General features: G+C 54.4%; 1 protein-coding gene across 1 annotated transcript; it reads right to left on the bottom strand.

Moving 5' to 3' along the window:
• Positions 1 to 3,116: 3,116 nt before the first annotated feature.
• On the bottom strand, positions 3,117 to 11,640 carry SLC39A3 (solute carrier family 39 member 3). Its single transcript, XM_010966671.3, has 4 exons — positions 11,508 to 11,640; positions 10,741 to 10,861; positions 10,002 to 10,339; positions 3,117 to 7,059 (listed from the first exon to the last, which is right to left on the bottom strand). The coding sequence occupies exons 3-4, from the start codon at positions 10,206 to 10,208 to the stop codon at positions 6,325 to 6,327; spliced, it is 942 nt and encodes a 313-aa protein (XP_010964973.1). The 5' UTR covers positions 10,209 to 10,339; positions 10,741 to 10,861; positions 11,508 to 11,640; the 3' UTR covers positions 3,117 to 6,324.
• Between the last annotated feature and the right edge of the window lie 6,154 nt (positions 11,641 to 17,794).

Genomic DNA, 17,794 nt, shown 5'->3' with positions numbered 1-17,794 from the left:
ATCCCCGTGGTTCTGGCTGGGATAGATCCTTCCTGCTTGCTTGGCGATGTGGGCACTGCCCCCAAGACCAAGTGGTTCCTGCAGAGGCTGGTCCCCTGAGGTTCATCTGCTTCTGGGGCTTGAAGGGCCCCATTTCCCTCTGATTCAGCCCCTCCGCTACACCCCCGGCCACTTGCACCTGGACCATCCCACCTGCCTCCTTCCTGGCCTCCCAGGATTGCCCCTCCAGCCCTCCTTCCACCCTGGAGGTCACCGCTTAGCCTCCTCTACTCCAAAGCCGCCGGTGGCCTCCTGACTTCCAGGTCAGGAAACAGCTTCTCAGCCTGGCGTTCGAGCTCCTCCAGACCCCACCCGAGCTTGCCCCGGTTCCCTGTCCAACCCCGGCTGCCTGGAGCTGTCCTGCAGGCACTGCTCCCTCCAGCCTTATCCTAGGCCCCATGGGGCACCACAGAGGGTGGCCTGGCTCCGGCCCCGCATCCCAAAGTGCTCTCAGCCAGAGATGGAGACAGCTTCGTGGGCAGACAGGTCCTACACTCTGGTCTGGATCGCCACGTCCCAGCTGAGGACTCCTCTGAGCCTCAGTTTCCCCATCTGTGAATGTAGATCATGTTGTCTAGCCTCTCAGGGTCACATGGCATCCATCTTGTGGGGCTTTCCAGCACCCAGGCGCTTAGAGACGACAGACCCCTCCCTCCCTCTCGGACCGCCCGCCTGCCTCTGTGATGGGCGGCTCTGGGCCCAGCCTCGGGCCTCTGTCCAGCCCTCTGGCTCCTCCGGGCGCCAGCCCAGGCCGGAGCCGGCTGACTCATGCGTAGGAGCGTGGGCGCAGGCAGCAGTTCCACTCTGCGGCTGCTATTTATAGCTCCAGGCCAAGCTCTCAGCCCTGTGAGCCTGGGGAGGGCGGCCCCAAAATCTCCTCCTCACTCTCCCCAGGGCACGGGGCCCAATCCCCACCCAAGCACCCCAAACAAGGGTGGCAGCCCTGGCCTTCGTGACCCTGCGGGTTGTGCTGGGTATCGCCAGCGCAGAGATAGGAATTGGCTCGCTGGAGGCAGAAGCTGGGCTGGGGCTGGAGCCTGGGTCCATCAGGCTTTGAAGCCACAACCCAGCCTTCCTGCTGTCCCTGGCAGACACACACCTGGCTGTCCCCGTCCCTGATCTGCAGGCGTCCTCTTCAATGCAGAGGGGCAGTCACTTACCTGCAAAATCCCAGCTCCTCACCTGGCCTTGCAGCCTGTGGGCCTCCTCCCCACACCACTCTGGGCCAGGGCCGGAGAGTGCTCTCCAGGCCCCCCGTGCAGGGAGGAAGGCAGCTCTGCTCTTTCTTTCCCCCCTGGATTAATATAATTATGTGAGCGAAGTTGAGGCTGAGCGCCATGGCCTCTCACAGATGCAGTTTGGCCCACAAAGGTTTTCTGTTTGTTTTTAAGTTTGGCATCAACATTTAAAAATAAGAAGATCATTTGTCAAAACACAGTTTGCCTTGGAAAAAGGAACGGGCTGGCATCCTGAGCCCAAATTCTGCCCACCAGCACCTGCGGGAGCTGGACCCCAGCCTACGATGGGAGATGCTGGTGCTGGTCCCTCCCTGAAGCCACCTGCCTGGCACCTATGGGTGACCTGAGGTGCCCCTCCACCTGGGGCTGTATTGTCATCACCACCTCTGAGGAGTGGGGTCACTGAAGGCTTCATCGTTGGCAAGATGAGCCCCTGCCAAAAACGCTTGGAGCTTTTAACAGAGAGCCAGGGTAGCTTTGATCAGCCACAGAAAAGGACTGTGATGTGCAGGGAGACCTCAGGGCCTTTGCACAGGCCACTCCCTCTGCTGGAAAAGCTTCTCCCCTACCTTTTGACTCCAGTGAGGCCCTCAGAGATATCCTCCCTGACCATAATGCTGAAATAGTCCCTGCCTCCCTTTGTGACTCTCCCTTCATCTGGCTTTTTTCTCTCCAGGGCACTTACTGCATGTGTGTTGATCTATCATGTCACACTAGACACAAGCTGTCTTAGGTTCTGGGGCTGGGGGGGGTCTCACTTGGGTGTGACCTTGCTCCCAGGGGACACTGGGAGATGTCTGGGACATCTATGGTTGTCATGCCTTGGGGGGGTTTGCTCCTGGCACCCAGTGGGTGGGGCCAGGGGTGCCGCTCCTTACCCCCCAGCACCCAGGACACCAATCCTCCCAGGATGACCTGTTCCCATGCCAGCAGGGCTGGGGGGGGGGGGACCTGGAGGAGGGCAGTGGGTCTCAAAAGGGTCCCCAGACCAGGGCGGCAGCATCATCTGGGAGCTTGGTAGAAATGCAAACTCTCCAGCCCCACCCCCAGACAGGAACGCTGCTCACATCCTGCCAGGCACAGCACTGGGCGACAGGGTCCCTGTTTTAGGGGCCAGCTTGTCCGCCTCAGCGGCTGGACCCGAACTAGCTCAGGGGGAGGCCCACCCGGTCCCTGGAGGGAGAGGGCCTGTGAACCTTCCATGTCCTTTGCTCTAAATGTGGCACCTCAGCTGGGCCTCCCAGGCACTGAGGAATCGGGGGCTCCGGAGGGCCCACCTGCCCATCTCATTTTCTCCTGCCAGGCTGAGCACACAGCAGTCACTTCGGCCCGCGTCCAGAACTTCACGGCCTGCCAGGTCAGCTGCTTCTGCCCCAGGAGCTGCAGAGGCCTGGGGGGTCAGGCTGGGGATAGGAGAGGGGTGTCTCTCTTCTCCAGCCCAGTCTGGCCTCAGCACCCTAAATGGCCCAAGAATTCTAGGGTTTTCCCACCACCACCCTCACGCCCTGCAGCAGCCCCCCTCTGCTGGAGTCCCGGCCTAGTCCCGGCCTGCAGGAGGCTCTCAGAAGGTCAGATGAGTCAGTTGCTGGCTCTGTCCCCAAGATGACAGACAGCTCAGGCTGGGACAGGTGGGAGACACACCCTCTCTTCCCGCAGGGCCGAGGGTCCTGAGCTGGCAGTCAGGGCAGGTCGGGAGGCGCTGTGCTTGCAGGGACGCACAATCCCATTCGCCTGCTTTTCAGGGCTCCAAGGACTCAGCCAGGCTGGGAAGAGGTGCTCCCCCGCCCAGCCCCACACTAATAACTTCTCCACCAGAAACGCAAACAGCAGACAACAGAAGCCGAGACACGCTGTTATTACAGTTGATTCAATCTGAGAGGCCTGGGTGCCGCCTCCTAATTTTCTCCTCTTTTGTTTCCAGATCAGGGAGGGGAACCCGGGCGACTCCATCCAGCTGTCGCCTGTGCTGTGAGCCCTGTCTCCATGCCACTGGGGCGCTGCGGAGGGCGGCGGGGCCGGGCCGGGGGCTCCCTGGTGAAGGGCGACACTCCAACAGGCTTGGCGGAGGACAGGACCCAAGACCCACACCAGCCGTCCCACTGCAGGGCTCCGAATGGCGCCCCCACCCTGTGCTCCCACAGTCATGCTGCTGGGAGTCTGCCTGGCTGAGGCCTAGGGAAGTCCAGGGCCAAGCAAGTGGCCACGGGTGGCCCTGACCCAGCAGGGCACATCTGGATAAAGGCAGTGCTTGCAGTTTTGTTTTTTCCACAGAAAGGCATTTGTGCTACTTGGGAACACCCTCATCCAAGTGAAGGTAGCTGTGCCTGGTCTTTGCCAAGAGTGTCAAACAGTCCATCAGCAGGTGTCCGCCTCCCTCTCCTCGGTCTCTGCCTTGGACACGCACGCAGAATCTCAAAGCAGCAAAACATCCCTAATGGTGCAGTTGCACAGACATACATGAAGGCTTTCCTGGCTGACGACAGGGATGGTCGTTGGCCTCAGGCTGTGACCAACCCGCAGTCTTATTCAGCCAGAGCTCCTGTCACCACGTGTCAGCGGAGAGGGGACGGAGCCTCTGAGATGGCCTCAGCTGACCCTGGTCTAGGCCAGATATGACCACTCCAGGCCAGGGGACCTCAGCAGTGAGGCTGGCTTCTCCAGGGCCTCCATCAGACGGGACAACCACGCATCTTCTTACCCCCACATGGAGACACTTTGATTCTTGCCCAAAGTGGGGAGAGATGACGGAAACCAGCCAAGAGACACCATGACCCCTATGGCCCCTGGAGGCAGACCCCAGAGATGACACTTTTCCTCTGACCACAGCAGACAAGAGGGGTGGCCTTGGGGGGCCAGGAGACAGCCTGTGTGCAACCCCCCAAGCTTCTTGGGGTCGCAGCACCCCCAGGGGGCCTGGAAGCAGTTTTGCTGGGGCTGGTGGGACCCTAGAGCCAAAGCCTGGCAAAGAGGTCAAGCAGGTGCAGGCACACAGGGAAACGGGTGGCAGGCGGGGGCACTGGGGTTTCCCCTCCTTGCTGGTGTGGGAGCACTCCTCCTGGTTCAGAAGCTGGCTTACAGTGAGGGGGGATAACATGGCCTTGAAGGCTCCAGCAGGGGGAAGAAGGGGGGTGTGGGGACTGAGGGGAGGACAGGCTTGTGGTGTCCCCAAGGCATTCCAAGAAGCTGATGGCTGGGGGGTCAGGACCCTGCTGTGTGTGTGCTTTATGACCTGGGAACCTTTGGAGCAGACTGCTCTCCCCCCACGGCGGGGTTCCTGCTGGGTTCGGCGGGACAGGGGCCCCTGAGCCTTCCTGCGTGGGATGCTCTGTCTCCACCTCGTTCCCGCCCAGCTCTGTTCCAGAGACCACGTCCCCCCAGCTAAAGGCAGGCTCTGGAGTCTGGTGGCTCCAGTGTCCTGAGTGCCCTGCCCACCAAGGCAAAGGTGGAGTGATGTGGGTGCAGGCGGACGCCAACAATGCCGGGTTTAGGACAAGGTGGATGTGAAGTTCCCACACCTACAGAGGTCACTTTCCCAGCATAGGGACAGGGTCAGGCCATGTGGGGTTCACAGTGGGTCCTGGTAAATCATACAGAAGTTCCTGGAAGCAGGCCCAATTACTTCCAACAGCATCGGGGCGGGGGACCAACAGAGCAGAGATGGGGGCCTTGGACACATGGCCCTGCTTCCTGAGACTTGCAGCAACATGGAAGGAGGCGGGGGCCAGGGCCAGGGTTGTGTGCTCTTGTGCCCGGTGCTGCGGCTGGCTAGCACCCGGGGTGCCCCTGGGACAAGACCCTAGAACCCCCACCAGGCCGGAGCCACAGGCTGGAGGCCTTTACAAACCCAGGGCTTAAGGTGGAGGGTGGGGCTTTCCTTGCTGGGAGCTTAAATGGCCTGCGTGTGGGCAATGTGGGTCTGGGCAGGGGCTGGGGTTGAGGCAGGAAGGAAATCGGGGATTCTAGGAGGGTGCGCACCTGGTCCAGCCTGAAGCCACGTGGAGGAGTGTGGATGTAGGAAGGGTTGAGTGACGGGCAGGCCCTCACTGCCCAGGACAGAGCTGGGGAGGCCGCCCCTCCAAGCTGGGAGGCAGACACTGGGAAGCCCCCAGGAAGGTCCCTCAGCTGCAGCTCATTCCCTGGGGCAGCACCCGTTGCCAGGACTATGTTAACAGAGGTTGTTGCCACGGTGCAAAGCCGCACAGGGCTGTTGGTCTCCCAGTTCCTGCACCCCCAGAGGGAGTCTGGTCTCATTCATGTCTGGTGGGGAGAGCTGCATCACGTGGTCCCTGTCCCCGGCCTGTAGGAGGCCGTCTTGCTCTGGAGACCCTGGGTGTGTGGGCCACCCTGGACTGCCCACACATCTTTCCTGCCCTGGGGCCCTGTTGCCCCCGGGGACTGGGATGCTTAGTGGCCCCAGCACCCTGGAGAGCAACCTCCCCATGCAGGGGCCCTTATAGAAAGCAGTGAAAAAGAGAGCAGTCCTGAGGCCCCCTGGACCTCGCCCTCCCAGAAGCGCAGCATCGGGTGGCAGGAATTGCAGCCTCCCAGCTCATTGTGGACCAGAGGCTCCTCGCTGGGGAACTCCTTTCGAAAACCGCTCACTGAAACCTCTGCTAACCCTGGGGGCGCACCAGCCACGTGCTGTGGGGCTGTAGCAAAGGCTGAGGGTGCCTAAGGTGTCGGCACCGGAGCCAGGAGTGCACAGGACGGTAGGCCTCGGGGCCTCCAACAGCAGCTCAGTCGGCCTCTCCCGCCCTCGTCCATACCGTGGTGTGCAGGGAGAGGAAGGTCTGGGTCTGGCCCTGCCTCACATACCAGTCAAACGATTCCCCGGCTAGAGGATGACATGGCCACACAGCTTTGGTAAATACTTTTAAGAGGAGTAATTGTAAAAGTTGTAGCGGGGCCCCCAGGCTCGGGGTGTAGGATCCAGGGCACAGCCCAGTCCTGGGCAGCACCTCTGTGCGTGGACAGCGGCTCTGGGCGGAGCTCGCTCCCTTGGGGAGGCGGGGCCGGGGCGGGGCTCCGGCCGGTGGAGGCGGGGCCTTCACCACTTGAGGAAGACCAGGCCGGCCAGGACAGCGTAGCCCAGCACCAGGAAGAGGACCTTGAGAAGCCGGTCGCTCTTCTCCTCCAGCTCCTTGGCCAGGATCTCAAAGAAGGTGACGAAGAGGAAGGTGCCGCCTGCCAGGCCCTGCAGCAGCACGGAGGCCACGCTGCCAGGCACGCCCTGGGCACTCTGGATGCCCAGGCCGAGGCTGATGCCCAGCGGGATCATGGCGCTCACGGTGACCGCCAGCTTGGCTGCGTCCTTCAGGGTCATGGAGCTGCGGGCCATGCTGATGCCCAGGGCCACGGCCACCAGCGTCTCGTGGATGGCCACGCCCACAAACAGGCTCATCACCTTCTCCCCCTCCTCCTGCAGGCCCAGGGCCAGGCCCTCGAAGATGGAGTGGGCTGACAGAGCGAAGACCAGGCTGAGGAGCCGCAGCGGGCTGGAGCGCGTCAGCTCCTGGACACTCAGCCCGTGGCTGTGTGCATGGGGCGCCCCGTAGAGCGCGTGGCCCCGCGGGCCGCCCATGAAGGGGCTCTCGTACTCCGAGTCGCTGCCCGCGTCTGAGCTGGCGTTGAACGTCTCCAGGTCGATGAAGGCTGGCCTCTCCTTGCGGAACGTCAGGACCAGCTGCTCCAGGAACACGGTCATGAAGAAGCCCAGCAGCACGATGGTCTCGGCCAGTGGGTAGTCGGTGCTGATGTGCCCGAGGCTCAGGACCTTCTGCAGCTGGAGCAGAGGGCGCGGGAGGGGGAGGGGAGGCAGAGAGAGGTTCAGAGGCCGGCGGCCGGCCCTCCGCAGCCCACTCAGCAGGGTTCATCGCACAGCACCGTTCATGAGCAGAGCACAGAAAGACCCCACTCATACACGGCTGAGGAGAGGGGGATGGGCTCATCCTTGACGGATTTAAAAAAAAAAAGAAACAACTCTATGAGAAAGAGAACTGGCCTCATGTCACGTCCACTAGGTCAACCAGTTTCAAAATACCAGGAGCTGCACTGCTACCCCTAAAGGATGCATCCGCCAAGAAGCTCAGAATGTGACCTCATTGGAAAGAAAGGTTTTCACAGATAAAATGGAGATGCTGTGAGCTGATCTGTGTCCCCCCAAAAAAAGTTTTCTATATTAAGTTCTCCCAACCCCTAGTACTGCAAAACTAACCATATTTGGAGACAGGGCCTTTAAAGAGGCAATTCAGTTAAAAGGAGGCTGTTAGGGTGGCCCTGATCCACTAGGTCTAGTGTCCTTATAAGACATAAAGAGACATCCGGGACCACCACATGCAGAGGCAGCCAGAGGAGGGCCACCTGCAGGGCCTGGAGAGAGGCCTCAGGAGGCCCAGCCCAGCCAGCACCTTGATCTTGGACCTGTGGCCTCCAGGACTGACATCAAGCAGGCCTCTGGCCCTGATGCCAGTGGAATTTCCCCGACGATCTGTGCTGTGTGACATGGAAGCCACTAGCCACGCACGGCCCATGAGGACTTGAACTGTAGCCGGTGCAGCTGAGGGCCCGCATGTTGAGTTGCATCTCATCCCAAGGCACAGAAAGCTGACTGACCAGGATGGCGGTGGCAGCCACGCTGGACAGTGAGCTCTGGATGCTGGCCAGTGAGCTGGGCATGGGCTGCCCAGAGCCTGGGTTGTTTGTCCCCAGACTCGTAAGGATGTTTGCACACACTGAGCCCTTCCCAGCCCCGAGGCTCAGAACACGCCATTGGCTCTGTCCAGAATGTTCCTCCTCCATTTCACTCGTGGCCAGTGGACACTCATGCCCTGGGTCTCGACTGACAGATAATTTCCAAGTGCTCTACCCAGACCAGGTGCCCCAACGCTCCGCGCACAGCACCCTCTCCTGCCTGTCATGGCCTTCATTACAACCTGTGCTCACACAGAGCACTTCTCAATCCAGGGGACACTGCAGCGTCTGGTGATGTTGTGGTTGTTGTAACTTGTGAGAGGAGGTGTTGACACGAGGCCAGGCCATCCTCTGCGGGCCATCCTGCGCCCTGTGCAGTGCTGAGAGCGGCATTTCTGCCCCTACCCACTCAATGCCAGGGCCCCTAAGTCCTAACAACCACAGATGTCCCAGACATGGCTCACTGTCCCCTAGGAGCAGAGTCGTCCCCGGATGGGAAGCCTTGTTGCAGCAGAAGCTTGTGTTTCCGTAGAGAAACCGTCTGTTCATCTGTGCAACATCCTACTTCTGCTGTGCCCATGAGAAGCGTGGCCGACCCCAGAGGGACGAGCGTGAAGGGGGAAAGACAAGGCACACGCATCCGGCCAGGGCTTCGGTGCCATCCTCCGAGGGGTGACCAGGGTTGGGGCAGGCACTCCGGCTGAGGTGTAGGAAGCCCGGGGCAGGGGCGTGGCACCCAAGTAGTTTGGGGAGGACTGACCATGAGAAGGCCACATGTGCTGAAGGGGGACAGGAAGGGGGAAGGTCACTGCAGCAGTCCATGCCTGAGGCAGGACAGTGACATCATGGAAATGCAGGAAATGGGGGGACCTGGGGGCACAGAAGGCGTCAGAGAAGACTCAGATCTCAGCCTTGTCAATGCCAACTGTACAAATTTCCTGTGCTGTGTAGCCCAGAAACATATGCTTAGCAGCATAAAACAGCACCAACACATCACCTCACAGTCCTCAATGTCAGACGTCCAGGCACTGGATGGGGCCTGTAGATAAAGCCAACCACATGGTTGGGAGGCCCACCTGGCCGGTGACTGAGGGTGGCTCCCAGCCAACATTCAGGGAGAAACTGGGCCCTTGGTGTGACAACCACAAAGGAACTGAACCCTCCTTACAACTATGAGTTCAGAGGCCAATCCATCTGCAGGTGAACCTTGAGGTGAGACCATAGCTCAGCAGATACCCTGACTGCTGCATCTTAAGAGCCAGGAACAGAAGACCCAGCCAAGTGGCGACCAGACTCGCGACCCACAGAAACTGTGCGGTAATGTATGTGTTGTTTCAAGATGCTAAGTTTGTTATAACTTGTTACGCAGCAGTAGCTAATCACTACAGGAGCTGAAGAGAGTCCACAACTGCCAGCTTCAGGACAAAGTGCATGCTGCCCGGGGTGGGCGGTCTGGTCAAGTAATGACTGATAAGCCCACTAGCTAGGAACCCCCGGTTAGGTGCAACCCTTTGTTTACCAGATAAGACCCAGAGACAAGAAGCAACCAACTCATAGTCACATAGCAAGTTCATTTTCTACTTCCCATCACCCTTAGAGTGTCAAGGCACCCAAGCTCAGAGTCAGAGTTGAAAAGCACCAGAGAAGGTGGAGGGGCAAGATAGGGGTAGGGGATTAAGTAGTACAAACTATTATGTGTAAAATAAATGGGGGGGGAGGGTATAGCTCAGTGGTAGAGTGAGTGCTTAGCATGCATAAAGTCTTGAGTTCAATCCACAGTACTTCCAATAAAATAAATAAATAAATAACCTAATTACCTCCCCACTGCAAATAAGTAAAAATTTTTTTAAAAAGTTTGCTACAAGGATCTACTACACAGCACAGGGAACACAGTCCGTAGCTTATAATAACTATAAGTGGTGTATAATCTTTAAAAATTGTGAATTGCTGTTGTACCCCTATAATTTATACAATATTATACACCAACTATATCTCAATTAAAAAAAAAAGAAGCCACCACCCAGGGAGCCTTACCTTCTCTCTCACGGCCGGCAGTAAAGCATTGAAGCACGTGGCCAGGAAGACCCCGCCTCCGAAGGTGTTGCAGAGTGAGAGGACCTTCTTTGAGCGATGGGCCTTCTCAAAATCTGCCTCAATAATCTTCACAGGGAGCAGGGAGCCGAGCAGCATGAAGAAGAACACACCCACCATGCACAGGATTTTGGCCACCAACAACTTCATCGTGGCAGCAGCCCGGGCTGCTCCGGTCACCGGTCACTGCAGGGCCACACCATGTGTGGGCGCACACTCTGTCCAGCGACGCGCTAAGGGGCCCAGCCACACAGCCGGGGGCTCATGCCTCAGCCCAGCCACTGTGAACACCAGAGGCACCCGCATCAGCTTGGATGGGTTATGTGACCAGCTCTGACGACCATGCCCATCACCCTCAGCCCTTCACCCTATTTCTGGCCTGGTATGTATCTCCCTCCCACAGAAAATTCTCCATGACTGTGCTGTCCAATACAGCAGTCACTAGCCACGTGGGTCTGTGTGAGTTCATTAAAATTAAATAAAACATGGCCTTGGTGGTCTTTAAAATGCCAAGCCTGTTCCTGCCTCAGGGCCTTTGTGCAGGTTGTTCTCTCGGCCTGGACCACTTCTCTCCCGCAACCTTCCAAGGATGCTGGTCGTTCAGGTCACTGCCTCCAGGACCCCTTAGGAGCACCCCCCTGGGCTGACCCGGCCCTAAACAGCATCCCTTAAGGGTACCTACCGAAAGGCCTGGCACAGAACAGATGCTCAGTGAGTGCTGGCTGAACAGATGGGTGAGCTGAAGCATGTGGACCTCTTTACAGGACTCAGTGAGCCAAAGCGAAGCAGATCTCACCCTAGACCTGAAAATGTCACCATTAGTGTGAGGGGCCTTGGCTGCTCCCCATCCCTGGGCTTTCTCCCCAGCCTTTCAGTTCTCACTGCCCGCACCCCCGTCAGCTCAGATGTCACTGGGGCAGCCATCTCCCACCTCTCCCCCTGGCATGATTTTCTGGCATTACTGGTGCTACGGAGAACTACATAAAGTCACTGAACGTCCTTACTCACCCTAGGCTGCAACCTCCACGGGGGTTAGGGAGTCTATCTTCCCCAGCCCAAAGCTAGGTACATAGTCGGAGCCCAATAAATACCTGCCGAGTGTCCGGATGCCCCCGTTTGTGGCGTGGGGCTGAGGGTGGCCTGGACGCTCAAAAACCGGGGGCTAATGGGGCTGGGCAGAGGGGACGGGCTCATTCACTCAGCCTTTCGTTCATCACTTATTGAACGCCTTCTGTATACCTGGCCCTGCACCGGGGGCCCGCCCAAGGAGAGACAGCTCGCGTTCCGCTGGGGGAGCCGGATGCAAATCACACAGATCGCATGTAAAGGCAAAGCCAGGGTGGGCGCCGCGGCCGGGCCTCGGCTAACGGGCAATGGAGCTCGCCAGGCCTCGAGCCGCCCAGCCCGGTCCCTCCCCAGGCCTCTAGCCCCGCCCCGGGCAGCACGTACCTCTGCTGGGCCCTCGCCCGCCCGCCGAAGCCGCCTGGCACTCAACTGCCGCGCAATGTGGACCCCACTGCCGCGCTCCCAGCGGAGCCCCAGCTCAGCGCGCCGCTGCCCACGCTCCGCCCACGTCCCTGCCCATTGGCCACCCCAAGCCCCGCGGACCAAATTCTCCAAGCCATTGGTTGCTACGGCTGCCACTCACCCTGCGACTCCACCTCTCCTACAGGCTCGGAAAAGTGGTTTCTTCCCACGGAGCGGCGGGTACGGCCACCGGGCAGCTCCGGCGGGAAACCTCTACCTTAGGGGAAGGGTTCCGGCCGCGTTTAGCTTCCAGAGCTGTCCAGGGGCCCCCCGGTGCTGAATCCCATTCGGATTGAGGCTTGGCCATCGACAGGAAACGATTTGCTACGGGAGACTGTCCCTCTCAGAGTGTCCTCGCTGCTATTGCCCTTCCCGTCGGCTTAAGAAGCAGTTTTATCCGTTCAACATCTCTGCCTTCTATATGCCAAGGCCTTTTCTTGGAGGACATCTATCAACAAAAGGCAGATCTCTCCCCTTTTGGAGCTTAAGTTCCAGGAGAAGACACAGAAAATAATTAATAAACATAATAAGTAATAAAGTTATGTCAGAAGGTGACAAGTGTCCTGAAACAATAGAGCCCAGTAAGGGTTATCAAGAATGCTGGGTGGTGGGTTGCTATTTTAAATAAAATGCTCAAGTAGACTTCATGGAGAAAGAGATATTTGAGCAAAGACTTCAACATGGAGAAGTCATCAAGTGGATATATGGAGGTAAAGTGCTCCATGCAGAAGGACCCAAGGGTATGAAGGCCCAGAGGCAGGAGTGTACACTAATGCCAGTGTGGCCAAAACACAGTGAAGTGGAGAGCTGTATTTGGAGGTAAAGGGAGGTAGATCATGGAAAGCCTTAGAGGGCATCAAAAGGACTTTGAGGTAAATGGGAGCCATTGCAGAGTTTTAATCACAGATATGACAGATCCAACATATTTTAACAGAATCATTTGGTTATTACGTCGATGCTGCCAATAGATGAAGTAAGATGAAGATGGAAAATTGATTACTGATTTTTTTTAGATGGGGAGAGGGGCCATTTTATTTATTTACTTTTTAAAATATTTTGTTTGTTATTGTATTATTTTAACTTTTTATTTTGGGGAGAGGAGGTAATTAGGTTTATTTATTTCTAGGGGAGATACTGGGGATTGAACCCAGGACCTCGTGAATGCTAAGCATGCACTCTACCACTTGAGCTATACCCTCCCCACAAGAAGAGGACATTTAAAAAATAGCTTGTTCCACTGTCCCATGAAAGCAACCAGATTTATGAAAGAGAGGACTGCATTAACTCATGTTAACTAAACTCTTTTTGTCAGCCTACCATGAGCCGGGCATAGGGAAAGGTGCCAAGAACAAAGTGGGAGCAATGCTACAATGTGGATGGACCTTGAAGACATCAGGCTAAGCAAAGTAAGACAGTCACAAGAGGACAAGTACAGTCTGATCCCACTCACAAGAAGTCCTTAGACGAATCAAATCCACAGAGACAGAAAGTAGATGGTGGGGGCCAGGGGCTGTGGGAGGGGCTGTGGAGTGAGTGTTTCACAGGGACAGAGTTTCAGTTTGGGAAGACGAGAAAGTTCAGATGATGGCGGGATGGTTGCACAGCAAAGCGAATGTGGGTAATGCCACTGAGTGGTGCATTTTAAAATGGTCAAAAGGGTAAATTTAATGTCATGTATATATCATAATGTTTTAAAATGTTAATAAAATGGAGTGAAAAAAGCATGCTAAGGCATCTGGATTTCACCGTCCAAGCAACACGATTCAGTGATGAAAACTCACTGACGAATTGTAAGTCGTTGAAGGTTGCGATCCAACTGACATTTTAAGGGTCATTCTGAGTCCTGTGTAAATAAAGGTAGGGTTGTAGGGGAGCAAGAACGAAAGCAAGAAGACCCATTAAGAGTCATTTGAGCAAGAACTGATGCTCGCTTAGTTGAGGGATTGGCAGGGGAGGATGAGTCTGAGAAACATCTTAGAGTGTGACTTGGCAGGACCTGGCACTGGTTTGTCTGTGGGCTGCAGGAGTAGGCGGTTGGGGATGGCTTTAGATTTTCTAGTTTGAGCAATTAGAGGGATGCTGGAGTTTTTCACTAAAATAGGAAAGCCTGGAGGAGGCACAGACGTGGAAGGTGCTGAAGGACTAAGTTTGGCTTTGCAGAGGATAGTGTGAGAAGTCTATGAGTTCTTCGTGTTCAATGCCGCCTTCTGCCTGCATGGACCTTGCTTCATCATAACCATGCAATATGTGGTCGCTGTCTTTATTGTTAGACACAAAGTGACTTGATGCTTTTTCCCATTTTCTGTAATTCACAACAACGAAAAAGTTCATTCATAATAATAGCACAGAGAAATGCAAGTCAAAACTACAATGAGGCACCTCCTCACACCAGTCAAGAGTGGCCATCCTCAGAGAGTCTATAAGCAATCAATGCTGGAGAGTGTGTTGAGAAAAGGGAGCCCTCCTACGCTGAGGGTGGGAGTGTAGTTTGGTGCACCATTGTGAAAAACAGTATGGAGATTCCTTTAAAAACTAAAAATAGACTTACCATATGATTTAGAAATCCCACTCCTGGGCATATATCCAGAGGGAACTCTAATTCAAAAAGATATGTGCACCCCAGTGTTCACAGCAGCACTATTTACAATAACCAAGACATGGAAACAATCTAAATGTCCATCGACAACAGATGACTGGATAAAGTAGTTATGATATATATACACAATGGAATACTACTCAGCTAATAAAAAAGAATAAAATAATGCCATATGCAGCAACATGGAAGGACCTAAAGATCATCATTCTAAGTGAAGTAAGCCAGAAAGAGAAAGAAAAAGGCCATATGATAACACTTATGTAGAATCTAAAAAAGATACAAATGAATTTCTTTGTAAAACAGAAACAGACTCACAGACATAGAAAACAAACTTACATTTACCAAGGAGGAAAGGGGGTGGAAAGGATAAATGAGATTTGCAGATACTAACCTCTATATACAAAATAGATAAACAAGTTTCCACTGTTTAGCACAGGGGACTATATTCAATATCTTGTCATAACACATAATGAAAAAGAATATGAAAACGAATATATATATGTGTATGTATGACTGAAACATTATGCTGTGCACCAGCAATTGATGCAATACTGTAAAATGACTATACTTCAATTAAAAGGTTTTTGAATAGCACATCACTAAACGCTCACAGGACGACCCCCTCCCATAGGAGAACTCATAATACGCATAATTTATTCATAACTATCTAGAAGACAAGGCCGCTCAGAGCAGAGGCCGCACAGCGTCCAGCTTCTGTTCATTGCTGACAGATTTCTGAAAGCTTCCTGGACCCCAGGACGTATGTAAGCGCAGATGCCTTCAGAGTCCAATAGAAAAAAACACGGACAAATTTGACTACGGTGACTATTTCAAAAATCTCCTCTAGTAAATGACTCTATGAATGGGCTAGAAAGACAAGTGACAGGCCGGGAAGAAATGTTGGTGACGGATGACACGGGGCAGCTGACAGAGAGCAAACATCGTAAAATGAAAATGGGGAGGGAGATGGACAGACAGGTCTCAGGAGAACAGACGCAAGAGCTGACTGCCTACAGGAAAAGCTGCCTGAGCCATGCAGACAGTCCTGGAAACAGGAGATCAAACCATTGTCACGGCTTAATTGAGGTGTGATGGAAGGATAGTAAACTCTACGCAGTCAAAGTATACAATCAGGCAAATGTCGACATAGGCTCGCACCTGTGAAACCACGCTCACAATCAAGGTACGCACATAAACTGCACCCCCTACCCTGCAAAAATATCTCCTCCTGCTTCTTTCCATCCCCAGGCAGCCAGGACTCAGCCATGGTGTCAACTGTAGTTTCCGGGGTTGGCTTTGCTAATGACACTGCTTCCAGCGTTCCTCTGCTTGCTTTGGGTGGCCATCCGCACACGTTGCTATTGGGTGTACATCCGTGGGGGGGATTGTACACCCAGGGGTTCTAGGCTATGCAAATGAGCAGCTTTAGAACTTAACATATGGCTGGCTTTTCCCCTTTGGGGTGGAAAAGAATGAACACAGCAGACTTGAGAGTTCTGTCTTTTGAAAAGGCCCTCAGCAGCATCTGGAACTGGTCTTGGGGGCTCCCTGTCCCTAAACTGTCTCTGCAAACACGTGGTTTATGCCGAGTACCTGCTCTCCAGAAGGGAGTCTGAAGTGTTGGCCGTGCCAGGCAGAGGCGCCTGTGTGACCGGCCCCGTGAGAAACCGCCGCGCTGGGTCTCTGTGAGCCTCCTTGGGGACCATTCCTCACTCATGATGCTGCGTCTTGTTTTGGGGGAACGAAGTGCATCCCGTGGGACTCCCCTGGGAGAGGACTCTGGGAGCTTGAGCCTAGTGCCCCGAACCCCACCCCACACCTTTTCCCTCTGCTGATTTTGCTTCATATCCATAAACCACGGCCATGAGGACAATCACTGCTGTGTCCTGGGGTTCCTCCGAGCAGAATGGTTTTGGAGATTCAACCCACACACTTGTGTAATGAACAACACTTGCTTTTGTCTCTTCCTTTTTCGACATTCTGGTGTGTTTATCTCACATCATGGTTTTAATTCACATTACCCTGTGGCTAATGAAACTGAACACCATTTCATGTGCTTATGGGTCAATGATATATCCCATTTTTAAAAGGTCTTTTTCTATGCCTTTCTTTGCCCATTTATAAAAACTGGGTGATTTCTCTTTTTCTCGATCGGTAGGGGTACTTTATATTTTTATCAAGTATATATTGCAACTGCCATCACCCGTGCAATGGCTCACCTGTACTGTCTCTTTTAATGCAGTCTAATTTATTGATTTAAAAAATGTGGTTAGGATTTGTATTTGTTAGTGTTCTCCAAAGAAACAGAACCAGTAGGATGTCTGTCTGTCTGTCTACCTACCTACCTATCATCTATACGGCTACAGAGAGAGGAAGAAGGGGAGAGAGGGGAATTTACTCCATGAAATTGGCTCCATCATGGGGCTGGCAGGTCTGGAATCTGGAGGGCAGGCTGGCGGGCTGGAGGCCCAGAGAAGAGTAGACATCACAGCTCGAGTCCCAAGGCTGTCTGGAGGCAGCAGTTCTTCTTCTTTGTGGGGGGACCTCAGTCTTTTCTCTTAAGACCTTCAACTGATTGGATGTGGCCCACCCACACCATGGAAGGTCATCTGGGTTACCCAAAATTGACTGATTTAAATATTAATCTCATCTCAAAATACCTCCCCAGCAACATCTAGACGGGTGTTTGACCAAATATCTGGGTGCCATGGCCTAGCCAGCTGGACACATAAAATGAACTACCAGAGTGCTTTTTGTGTTCTTTTTGTTGTTGCTGGTTTTGGTTTTTTTATTTTTATTTTATTTTTTCTTCTTGTGTTCTCTTTAAGAAAATTTTGCCTACCTAAACCATATTTTACCTTCTCTTCTGTCATCTTTCTTTCACCTTTCATAGATTCCATTTGTATATATTAAAAAAACAAAACAAAAACCAACAGGCAAAACTAACCCATGGTGCTGGGGCAGTGTTCTCTTTTGTGTGTAATGAGTGGAGGAAGCTGGCTGGGGTCTGTTCTTGGTCTGCGTGCCAGTGACACGGAGTGGGGGGTGGGGTACTCCCTTTGTGAAAACTCATTGAGCTGTTTGCTTATAATCTGTGAGCTTTTGTGCACATCTGCTGCACTGTGATAAAAAGTTTAAGCGGCACAGTAATGAGAGAGAATAAAGAATGGACTCCTGAAGTCTGCAAGAGCCTTTGAGGAGCTGGGAACAGCTGTGAGCTGGGCAGGATTTGTGACTTGCACCCTCCAACTTCTGTGCTGAAGGGATTCACATCTTCTAATCCCGCGTGGTGTCATGCAACCCAGGATGGTGGCCCCATCACGGCACAGCACCTAGCAGGACGTCCCTGGTTAGGAGGACTTACAATTCTGAAAGAGGAATCAGCCCCAAACACACAACGCCAGTCTCTAAGCCCTGGGCTGTTTCTAGGCTCGAGCCTTGTTCTTTCTGGTCATGATGTTGCCGGCGGCCCCCAGCGATGCAGGTGGCACCACAGAGGAGGCCATCGCGCTGGCGCGCGCCCCCTGGTGGCCCCAGCTTCTCATCTATGTGGGCCACAACCAGTCTGTGTTCTGACCTTGAAATAATTGATTTTGCTGGGGTGGGGGTCGAC

This window comes from Camelus bactrianus, chromosome 22 (genome assembly GCF_048773025.1).
Source record: "Camelus bactrianus isolate YW-2024 breed Bactrian camel chromosome 22, ASM4877302v1, whole genome shotgun sequence".
NCBI classification, from domain to species: Eukaryota; Metazoa; Chordata; class Mammalia; order Artiodactyla; family Camelidae; genus Camelus; species Camelus bactrianus.
The sequence above is the reverse complement of the archived record's forward strand: the minus strand, read 5'-3'. Positions and strand labels throughout refer to the sequence as shown.